At 36.7% G+C, this 12309-nt stretch overlaps 1 protein-coding gene and 1 pseudogene across 2 annotated transcripts in view; one reads left to right on the forward strand and one right to left on the reverse strand.

Annotated features, from left to right (window-relative positions):
- Positions 1-3003: 3003 nt before the first annotated feature.
- On the reverse strand, positions 3004-4443 carry LOC149241710 (chaperone protein ClpB1 pseudogene; annotated as a pseudogene). The gene is made up of 3 exons (XR_016245998.1): positions 3675-4443; positions 3322-3491; positions 3004-3161 (listed from the first exon to the last, which is right to left on the reverse strand). The product of XR_016245998.1 is annotated as a chaperone protein ClpB1 pseudogene (transcript).
- Positions 4444-4784: 341 nt separating this feature from the next.
- Positions 4785-12309, forward strand: part of LOC149241711 (putative histone H2A.1) — a 28043-nt gene continuing 20518 nt past the window's right edge. The window contains exon 1 of the mRNA XM_089370631.1: positions 4785-4854. Coding sequence (XP_089226757.1) covers positions 4785-4854 — 70 coding nt within the window. The remainder of the gene's footprint in view (positions 4855-12309) is intronic.

Below are 12309 nucleotides of genomic sequence, written 5' to 3' on the forward strand. Positions count from 1 at the left end.
AGTTTGGGCATTGCCCAGATTGGTCTATCCAACGGGCAAAGTGGCTGAAGTGGAATTGAAAACCTGCAAAGTAGCTGAAGTGGAATTGAAAACCTGGGATGTTTGCTTCTCCTTCTTGATCCCCTGGTTTTCAGGTGAAAACAGAAAACATAGATGATGCCCACATTTCCTTCTTAGCACCCCTTCTTAGTGACCCTCTTCTCTTCTTCTCCCATTCTTCCAAATTTCTGCTTGATAATGGAAAACTAGGGCTTGGTTGGGTTTGAGCAATGGACACAAGAGGATGGGCCAATATCGGTCTATCCAAAAGACAAAATGTCTGGGGTGAATATCAAACCAAAGACGTGACTCCAAGATTTTCAGGTTTCCTCCAAATTCCTCACTGCTAATGGAATACTTAGGTTTCACATTGCTAATGTCAGGATTCTCAGGTGATTCTCAGGTTTCCTCCAAATTTCTCCTTGCCAGGATTGCAGCATAGGCCCAGATTGGTCATTCAAGCGGGCAAAGTGACTGGAGTGGAATTGAAACCCTAGAACATTGTCCCAGGATTCTCAGGCAAAGCATATATACTGGAATGGGGGACGAGATTTGAACCTCAACTAATTGTGATGCTTATACACTGGAATGCGAGAGGAGATCTGAACCTGAGCTAATTGTCATGCTTAATATACTGGAATAGGGGAGGACATTTGAACCTGAGCTAACTGAGATAAACTGTCACATATCTACCACAAAATCACAGCCTAATCTTGCCCAATAAAACCAATCGTCTAGATAAGTAGCCTAATTACATAATCTTTGTTTATAAAAAGATTTCTAAAAAATAAATAAAAGATAATGACATTTCTCTACGTAGCAAAATTGCTTTGTCACCAAAGTCCGGAACAAAGATTAAGAGGTCAGGAAATCCACAATACATTTTGTTAAAAAGACATTTTCCATTCAGCCAGCAAAATATCCATAAAAAGCTAAAGAAAGAAGAAATGAGAACCAATCCAACTGTCTATTATACATAATTAATTTACTGTAAATTTCTCACATAGATTCTATCCTGTTAGACTTAAATTAACAACTAACAGCAATCAGTAGACTTCTAATCATTGATAATGATGATTCCAACCTGTGTCTAGAAGAGGGGAGATCTACACAGAGGGCAACTGTAGTTCTCATAGTCGATCCACTTATCCAAACACTCCATATGGAAAACATGGCCACATTTAGCTAGCCGGCTAGAAGAGGGGAGATCTACATAGAGGGCAACTGAGTAACCATCTCACTCATTTTTTAACGATTCGAGAATGAACCGTATGAGGGTTTACCCTCCGGAACAGAGCACAACATATTTTCTGAACATCTCCCCTCGAGCTCCGTGACCCCGCTCGTTGATGTGCTCTAGCTGGTAATAGCCCTAGGCTATTTCTCTGTCTCTGGCTTTGTCACCAAAGTCCAGAACAAAGATTAAGAGGTCAGGAAATCCACAATACATTTTATTAAAAAGACATTTTCCATTCGGCCAGCAAAATGTCCATAAAAACCTATAGAAAGAAGAAATGAGAACCAATCCAACTGTCTATTATACATAATTAATTTACTGTAAATTTCTCACATAGAATCTATCATGGTAGACTTAAATTAACAACTAACAACAATCAGTAGACTTCTAATCATTGATAATGATGATTCCAACCTGTGTCTAGAAGAGGGGAGATCTACACAGAGGGCAACTGTAGTTCTCATAGTCGATCCACTTATCCAAACACTCCATATGGAAAACATGGCCACATTTAGCTAGCCGGCTAGAAGAGGGGAGATCTACATAGAGGGCAACAGAGTAACCATCTCACTCATTTTTTAACGATTCGAGAACGAACCGTACGAGGGTTTACCCTCTGGAACAAAGCACAACATATTTTCCGAATATCTCCCCTTGAGCTCCGTGACCCCGCTGGTTGATGTGCTCTGGCTGGTAACGGCCCTGGGTTATTTCTCTGTCTCTGGCTGTGTCCATGGATCCCTGGAGGATCAAATTTGTGCTGCTCAGGGACTTAGGGAGTTGCAACTACCTCAACATAATCGAACGACTCAACATGGCTCAATCGTCTAACATATCATCTAATGGTGCAAAGTAATGACACGTAGGCGGAGAGCATAGTTGATTTCAGAGGGAATGCCTTACGGTGTAATAATTAGACCTGTTACCCACCAATGTGTAGAATAACTTTGGAAAAGGATGAGGGATGTACAGAGCAAAGTTGTTCAACTTTGGTAGAAAATGGGAAGACAAACTATGAGAGTTAGAAGCTACAAGCATTGCACCTCATATCATGGTAGTTCAATGAGGGCATGGGTCGAGGTAAAAGTGTGTATTTTAGTTTACACATAATCCTCATTCACTGCCCAAGCTGTAAAACATTGACATCTCACTTCTCTCTGTGCAGAAACTCTAAGCTACCCAGCTGGTAGGTAATTCTAAAAGTATGCACTACAAAATTCTTGGGCATTGAACATTCATACACATTTCACATTCTAACATACAAAACATATGACCATAACTTTCAAAACTGGTTAAAGGACAATCCCAGGAAATAAGATAAGAGGAAACAGGTAATAACAGAAAAAACAAGATAACAAAACAACCCAAATAAACACATACCATCAGAGATCCAGAACTAATATAGAATCCATAGTTGATTGAAAACTTGCTCCTCAGATGTCTCTTCATCAGAGGAAACAGGTAATAACAGAAAAAATAGGATAACAAAACAACCCAAACAAACACATACCATCAGAGATCCAACACTAATATAGAATCCATAGTTGATTGAAAACTTGCTCCTCAGATGTCTCTTCATTTCTACATTCTGCATTCAGTAATTGGAACGATTAATCTAAAGCATACACAGTTTCCATCATCACTGGAGCATTGAATCATGACGCATCTTCCAAAAATACAATAATACCCGAAGAAGCTTATTCCATCTAATACGTCTAACAACTCGACTAAGCACTCACTTGCTGGAATCGTCGCTCAAACGCAGCATCTTTCTCCACATACTTCCGGTACTCTTCCAGAGTAGTTGCTCCAATGCACCTAAGTTGGCCCCGAGCAAGCATCGGTTTAAATAAATTGGCAGCATCCATTGATCCCTCAGTACGCCCTGGAAACAAAACAAAATTCAATTCGACACGATTACTTCACAACCAAAGCTTAAAACCAATCACTTAAAAGGACCTTTAATCAATCAAGGCTAATAACATATATAATATTTGCTAGATCAAAAAATTGAATCGTAGGTAACCAAGATAGGTTTCTCTTACCGGCACCCAGAACCAAATGTATTTCGTCAATAAAGAGAATAAGTTTTCCTTGAGCTTCTTCTACCTCTTTCAATACAGATTTAAGTCGCTCTTCGAATTCGCCTCTGTATTTGGCACCAGCCACTATAGCTCCCATATCCAAGGCTATCAATCTCACTTCTAGCAAATTGCTGTTTAAAACCATTTGAAAAACAAAATGAATTAGCGGCTCTACCAAGCTTGCATTCTGAAGATAATCCCGCCCAACACACTGTACCAGTGCGGACCCACAAAAGTCCCCAAATTTGGGGAAGGCAACCTACAAACCAAAATTTGCAAACAATATATATTTGTGTGCTTGCAAAAGAGCTTACCTTGGTACATCCCCTCGAACAATTCTTTGTGCCAGCCCTTCCACCACAACAGTCTTTCCAACACCAGGCTCTCCAATGAGCACAGGATTGTTCTTGGTCCTCCGAGACAAAATTATAACTACTCTCTGAATTTCTTCATCTCTACCAATGACAGGATCAAGCTTCCCAGCATCTTCAACCAAATCGCGGCCATATGTTTTCAAGGCCTGAAAATTAGTATCACCAGACGCAGTATCTACCTTTTTTCCCTCTCCTCTGAGCTTCTCCACTTCAGATTTCACTCTCTCTATCCTCACACCTGCCTCTGTAAAGCAATCTGAAACCTGGGAGTGTTTTAGCACTCCAAGAATAAGATGATCTACTGCCAAATGAGTGTCCCCCTTGCTCTTTTGTAAATACCGAGCACGGTTGATGCAGTATCTTATTTCAATGTTAGGAGGAATACTGTCGGGGGCAGGATCTTGGGATGGGAGTTTCTTCAGGGCCTGGGATGGGAGTTTCTTCAGGGCCTGTCGAAGGACTCTCTGTACTGCTTCCACAGTTTCCTCTCCAGCTGTAGCAGCAGATGAAATCGCTTGATGGAGAATACCCCCTTCGTCCTCGGTAAGAGCTATGGCCAAATGTACAGGAGTGTACTTGGCGTGACCAGATTCTGTAGCGATCTCTCGAGCCGCGGCTAGAGCCTCATTTGTTTTGTGTGTAAATTTCTCGGGATTCATTTTATATTGCGCTCTGTGAAATCGGTTTTGTGCGGTATTATGGAGATCCTTTTCTCTTCCTTGCACCTACAGCATCATCAGCCAGAAATTGATCAGCATTACAAACAGGTTGTGATATCCCCATCCTAGAGTGGGATGCCTAGAGACGCGGCCTGCTCGGGGAGATTTGAAGCAGCAAAAAAAACTGTGCTGAAAGAATATAAGAAACTAACTTAAACTATATCCAGTTTCTTAAACTATATCCAACGGTCTGGAACGTTTCAATTGTCTAGCATCTGATCTAATGGCTCAAACAAGTACACGGTGGCAATTGAGGGAGTTGATTTCAAAGGGGAACGCCTTACGGCGTAAATATTAGAGGAGCACCTTACCTCATCAAATTAAAAAAGAAATGGAGAAGGGCGTTGAGCTCGTGTCCTGCCTTGCGATGGCGCTGAAGCCGAAAACATTAACGATCAAGTGTATGTTGCTTGCGATGGCGCTGAAGACGAAAATCAGAAAAACACTAAATTATACATAATTAGATTTACTTATAAAATTTAACTAAAACTAAATATTTTTTTCACCTACATAAATTGTTTTACGTGTCATCTTATACTCCCTTTTTTTTCTCTGTAACACAAATTATTTTATGTATCATTTTATTCTTTTCTCTGTAACATGCCTAAACATAATATAAACCGCACTTAATTGACATGTTAAGTTCGTTACCCACTTTCCAGCGAACTCCAAGTTGTAACGATGATCGTAATAACAAAACTCCTCACACTTTCTTCAAGTTTTAGTTTTGATTCTCGTTACTCTTCTTTTTATTTTTATCATTCTTCAATTTAAGAACTTTCGAAACCTCCCAAACTTTCAAGAATTCCAAACATAAATCTTATTTATTTTTATTAAATATTACATTTTCTAAGTGATATTTTAAAATATTCCCTCTGAAATATTTTATAGGACTCATTTTAATAATTATATTACTTACATATAACTTTTATTTAAAGCTTCAATGTCATAGTTTTCACCATACGAGGCTGCCACAATTGATTACAAATTGTGACTCTTGAAACCTTCAGAGTAGTTATCCTTTATTGTCAGTTTGATATAGATTGCATTATGAGGGATGGCATAATAATAGATTGCATTATGAGGGATGGCATCTGATACTAGTATATTTTCAGCCATAACAAACAATGTGAGGGGCAATCATTAATAGTATGTTTTTTCAACCATGGTGAACATTGTGAGGGGCAACCGTCATTCTGGTTATAAACATCCTTTTTTTGTTTGTTTTATTATTTTGTATACCTCTTGTGCATCAAAGGGTGCTATTTGGTACCTGTCCGATGTACTCGATAGATTATATTTTTCTTGCAACGTTATGATTTATATCATGAGATCATGTAACTTCATTGATCCTTAGGTTAAACCGTACAAAATAAGATGAAAATGGTAGTTTGATAAGTTGTGATAGACTCCCAACATATAGAGAACCATCATATTAACTGATAGAAAGAATAATGCAGTATGATAAAGCAATATGTTCTAACTCAACAATTACGGATTAACACACTGAGAAGATAGAACGAAAACACCATGACTTCAAAAATCCAAAATAACAACTTGTAAATAGCTTGACAATTCATCAATTGAGAGCTAAGATGTGAGGCCCCAAAACAATATTCATTATTACATATTATTGTTAGAAAGAGAAACAACATTGTCAAACAACTACAAAACAAAAAGCATTCTATCAACGACGACAAATACACAAGTATATACTTGGGAGGCTGGGACTAGTGAACTCATGGAGATTCCGCCTTGTACGAGAAAACTATAAGCCTGATTTCTTCATTTCAAAGCATAATGTGGGGATAACCACTCTTCAAGAATCCATTGCTATGTTTGGAAAATGTAACCCGCCTACAACAATCCATTCACCCGCTTGGGAGACGTAACATGCCCACTCATGGTGTTCTCGAACCTCTTCTGGATATTTTCCTCTCACCATTCATGTCTCTCCTCTTTCCTTTTCCCTTCAAATAACAACTCACTAACTCAAAGAGCGGGGTTAACAAAACTGCTAGAAAAGGAGAGGGGGCCTATATTGAGATCCAATAATGAATTGCAAAGATCACAGAAATATCCTCAAACTTGGGGAGAAAGAACAAGATATCAAAAACCAAAAAAATACCAACATACTTATACTCCAATTTGAAAATGAAAAACGATAAATACATCAACGTACTTCTATTCTATCTAAATATAAGCCATGCATGCGGCTTAATCAATTTTTACTACAGTCTCACAAGTCCCACATGATCTGGGCATACTTTTCTATCTGTCATTGTATCGAGATATTTCATTCAATAAAATATCTTAACCTGTACTAGATGCAATTAAACTAGACAAAAAATAACTAGCCTACTATTGGGTAGTTAATTCGAGGGGTTGTATATGCTTACCGTTGGATAATATACTTGCTTAAATCCAACGGTGGGCATATACAACCCCATGCATTTACTGCCCAATGGCATGTCAATTATTTTCTGCCTACGTGTTGTCGACCAAAATATGAGTGGTGAATGATTTCACGCGATCAAGTACCACACCTATTTAAAGGGTTAATACGGTCAGCATAATGGTGAATCTATTGGAAAGGCAGATTAGGAAAGGCACAAAATAACACAAAAATTCACACTCTTCAATTGATCACAAAAACTTTATCATTACAATGAACTCGGTGAGGGGTATTTAAACTTTTTTGACTAGCGAGTCAACCAAAATAACTCAACATGCAAACACATACTAAATTCAACTTTACCCAAAATATGACTTAACTCAACTTGACTCAGTTAACTGATTTTCTAATTTTAGCCAACTCTTCATGTGGGAGTAATTATCCATCTTTAACGCTCCCCCTTAATTATGACTACTAAACTAGGACATGACTCAGCTCAAACATGCATGTTGGTCTGAGTCTCAGCTAGGCTTATAACACCTAAGTTTCCTTTATGAAACTCAAATACATCTTTTTCTAATGGCTTAGTGAATATATCATCTAATGTGGTTCAAGTAGACTTCTCCATTGCTCACGAGTTCTTTAATGAAGTGATACATTGTATCAATATGCTTGCTCTTTTGGTGAAACATAATATTCTTGGATAATGCAATGGTTGATGTGTTGTCACAATATATTATTTTTGATCCTTGTTGTTTATGCTTGATTCCATCCAATACTCATCTTAACCACACTTCTTGACATATTGTTGATGTTGTTGCTACATATTTTATTTTCGCTGGCGAAAGTGTCACAATAGGCTACTTCTTATATGCACATGATCTCACACTTGAACCAAGATGGAACACATAACCAGAAATGCCCTTCCTATCACCCAAACTGCCTACAGAATCACTATATGTATATCAAATCCTTCTTCTATGTGCTTGCATACATTGTGCCAGACTCTGTAGTTCCTGCTATGTATCTCAATATTCTTTTTCCTACTCTCCAATGTGATTTTTTTGGAGTATCCATAAATCTGGAAATCAAAATAACTCCCTACATAATTTCTGGTTTATAGTTGTGAGACACATGAGGTTTCCAACCAATAGAGTTTGCAATTTTCCATCCTGAATCTTTTCAACAAATCTTTAGCATATTTATTTTGACAAATAAAAATTCCCTTCTCGGATTGCTCAACTTATATTCCAAGAAAATATTTCATGAGGCCAAGGTCTATCATCTCAAATTATTTATTCATGGCTACTTTAAATTCATCCAATTCAAGATCACCCATATAAATCATGTCATCAACATATAAGCAAACAATCAAAATTTTTCCATGCTCATTTACCTTTGTGTACAAGGTAGGCTTAATGCTACTTCTACAAAATCCATTATTGATCATGTAGCTATCAATTCTTCTATACCAAGCTCTAGGTGCTTGCTTGAGTCCATAGAGTGCTTTCTTCGACCTGTAAACTTTATCTTCTTGTCCTTCAACTTCATATCCTGGAGGTTGCTGCAAATAAATTTCTTTTTCTAGAATTCCATTCACATCCATCTGATATACTTTCCACTTTTTTTGCGTTGATATGGCTAAGACTGCTCTTACAAAATCTAATATGGCTACCAGAGAAAAGGTTTCTCCGAAATTTATTCTCGGTTTCTACGAGAATACTTTTGCTACAAGTCTTGTTTTAAATTTGTCAATTTCTCCTTTCTCATTCAACTTTGTCTTATACATTCATTTCACACCAATGAAATTTTTATCCATTAGTAAATCAACCAAATCCCATGTATTATTCTTTTTAATAGCTTCAATTTCTTTATCCATGGCTTGCACCCAATTTTCATATATGATTGTTTCTTCAAACAAAGAGGATTGGAATGAAAACAATGCAAAGTTTGAGCTAACATCCAAATCATCATAAATATCTTTCAGACTTCTCATTTTTCTCTTACCGTTTCCTGATTAGGGAAAATTTTAAGGATGGAAATTTATTTAAAGTTTAGAAACCTTGGTGAATCTCACTAGTACATAATAAGTTATTTGTAAATTTTTTGGTAATGTTTTTGTAAAATTATTCAAATTTCTAATAATTTTATATAGTCTCTATATAATTTTTTTTGTGATTTTTAAGGTAAAACAATTTTATACTATAAAATTTGGGTGAATAAGTTTTAGAAAAAATGGAAATTAATGAATCATTTTTTAAGAAAAATATGGAAAATTAGCCCACTTGCGAGCATTAGCCCCTAAAATTTTCACTGTTCCTCATTCATTAGTTGATTGACTGCTAGGAGAATTTCGCTATGTTTGCCTGCTTGAAGATCCATGTTGTTCAGAATATCTTGGAGTTCTTGATGGCATGGCTATGTGTGGTGTCTTCACCTGTGAAACTGGCTACTCCTTTTCTGATACATCCTCTTCTTCCATCAGTGGAACTCTTGCATCAACTGTCTTATATATACTTCCTTTACATGACTCTTGTTCTTTGCACACAACATCTCTATTGATTATGGTCTTCTTGGTGAGAGGGTTATACAGTTTGTAATCCTTTGACTCCTCACTATGACCATTAAATATGTCATTTTCACTTTTATAGTTCAGCGTACCTCTTAGCTCTTTAGGCACTTGTCCATAAGCTACACATCTAAACACTCTGAGATGAGATACAATTCAAGACATAATTGACCATTATTCTTCTGGTACTCTATTCATCACACTCTTTGTAGGAGAATTGTTTATCACATTAACAACACATGCAATTGCTTCTTCCCAATACTCATTAGACAAGTTTCTTCCTTTCAACATTCTCCTTGCCATGTTCATAATTGTCTCCTTCTTTCTCTTTGCTACACCATTATGTTGTGTTTTGTATCTAGTCGTAAAGTGTCTTATGATTCCATGTTGTGTGCAGTAATCATGGAATGCCTTTGAGTCATATTATCCACCACGATCTAACCTCAATACCTTGATCTGCCAATAAATTTGGTTGTTTGCTAAGACTTTGAATTCTTTGAACTTTGAAAAAGTTTCAGACCTCTACTTCAGGAAATAAACCCAAGTCTTTCTGTTATAATCATCAATGAAAGTGAGGAAGTAACAACTTCCACCAATCGAATGTGTCCTCATAGGTCCACACAATTCTGTATGAACCAACTCTAATGGTTGCTTTTCTCTATATGCAAATCCCTTTAGAAAACTCTCATGGTGTTGCTTTCCGAAGATGCAACACTCACATGTACTAGAAGGTTCGTTGATGGGAGGTAATCCTCTAACCATTTGTTTCTATTGCAACAATCTTAAACCAGATAAGTGCAAGTGTCCAAATCGAAAGTGTCATAACCAATAATCATTAGAACGTGCAACTATAAACGAACTGACCTGATCAATGTAATTCATAATTAGAGGAAAGAGTTTTTTCCTCATCATTTACACCTTTGCTATCAACTGCTTGCTTGGGGACTTGTCCTATATAACACACTCTTGTCCTTGAAAGATAACTCTGTATCCTTTTTGAATTAATTTACAAACAGTTATCAAATTATGTTTGAGACCAGGGACATAATATACCTCTGAAATTGTCTTCGGCTCCCCTTGTTTGGTTAGAATGTTGACCACTCCTTCTCCATCTACATCTATAGCCTTTTGAGTCCCCAACTTTAACTTTGTCTTCATATATTGATCCAAGTTTTCATCCAAATTCTTGTTGCTTGTCATGTGATTACTGAAACCACTGTCTAATTGCCACACATTATCTAAAGGTTCATGCATGGTATGGAAAGCTAGGAACATGGAGTCGGTATTCTCTATAGTGGCATTAGCTCTTTGCTTTCCTTGATCAACTATCTTCTCCCTACAATCAAGGAAATAGTGACCAAATTTATTACAATAATAACACCTTACCTTGGATTTATCAACGCTTAGATTTTTGTTGCTTCCACTTTCATGTTCCTCCTCTTCTCTTCCATCTCTCTAACCATCATGTCTTCTCCCTCATGCTCTACATATTGATCTACCTCTGCGTTGACCTCTATCTCTTGAAATAAAAACTTGACTTTTGAAAGTGGTTTTAAAGTGGAATCCATATTTTTGTCTATCCTTACCTCATGGGATAGAAGTGATCCCATTAACTCATCAACTGTTAGCTTTTCCAAATCCTTGGCTTCTTCTATGGATGCTACCACAACATCAAATTTGGTAGAAAAAGATATTAGGACCTTCTCAACCATTGTTTGATCTTTAATATCATCACCATAATTTTTTAATTGATTTATGATAGTCAAGACCCGGTTCATGAAGGAATCGCTATCCTTTGTTTCCTTCATCTGCAAACTTTCAAAATCTCTTCTAATATTCTGCAACTTAACAATATTGACTTTGGTCATACCTTTATAGCTTGTCGCCAAAGTCTCCCATGTTTTATTTGCTGAAGACGTGATCATAATTTTTTGGAACACTGCTCGGTCCACTCCTTGTTGGATAAGCTGCAATGCTTGTGCATTCTTCTTTTTTTCTTTCTTCCATTGTTCCCTCTCTGCATTACTGAGGGTTTGCTTAGATGTTTCAGCTTTAGCTTCTACAAGTCCATCTGTGACATATTCCTAAACATCATGATCCTTCAACGTGGTCTCCATCTTAATGGCCCACACATCATAATCCTTCCTTGTGAATGATAAAAACTACAACTAAAAACTAGATGAAGCGATCTCTAAAAATTATCTCTTCTTCAAATATCAAAATCCCTTCCCTTTTCATAAAAAAATCTTTAAAAACCCTTTTAAAAACTTTTTTTAATAGGGCTCTTTCTTAAAAACTACCTTTAAGGCTTTAAAATTTCAAAAACCCTTTTAGAAAATCCTTATTAAAAAAAAAAACTTTCAAAACACTATAATCCTTTTTATTCCTTTTACATATAAAAAAAAAAAAAATTCCTAAAAGGATGGTTACGTACTTTTATATAAGACAAAAAGACACAACCCATGTGACCTTTCAAAGTATGTTTTATGAATTTTGTACTTGGTCACCGGCTTGTTTATGGAGTTGCCTACAGAGGCGGAAGAATTTCCCAGACGGCTAAAAGTGGTCGGAATCTGGGCAAAAAAAATTCAAAAAATCTTGTAGATGCAGCATTTGAATCATGTTTTTGATGGTGGAAATAGATTCAACACCATCAAAAACCTTTAGGCCACCTAAAATGATAAAGTTTGACAACTTTTAATTAGATTTACAAAAATCCCCCATGGATTTTTCAAAATATGGTCGGAACTTTCAGGGAAAAAAAGCATAATCGCTAGACTACAGCCTTGTTTATGGGCCTTTTAAAATATTTTGGGACAATGATTTTCATGTTTTAACATTTCATGCATCTTGCGCACCTAGATGCAACCAAAACAGTGCAGATATTGCGAC

Source organism: Pinus tabuliformis, chromosome 8 (assembly GCF_031772625.1).
Source record: "Pinus tabuliformis cultivar Carrire ecotype Pingquan chromosome 8, CPIR1, whole genome shotgun sequence".
In the NCBI taxonomy this organism is placed as follows: Eukaryota; Viridiplantae; Streptophyta; class Pinopsida; order Pinales; family Pinaceae; genus Pinus; species Pinus tabuliformis.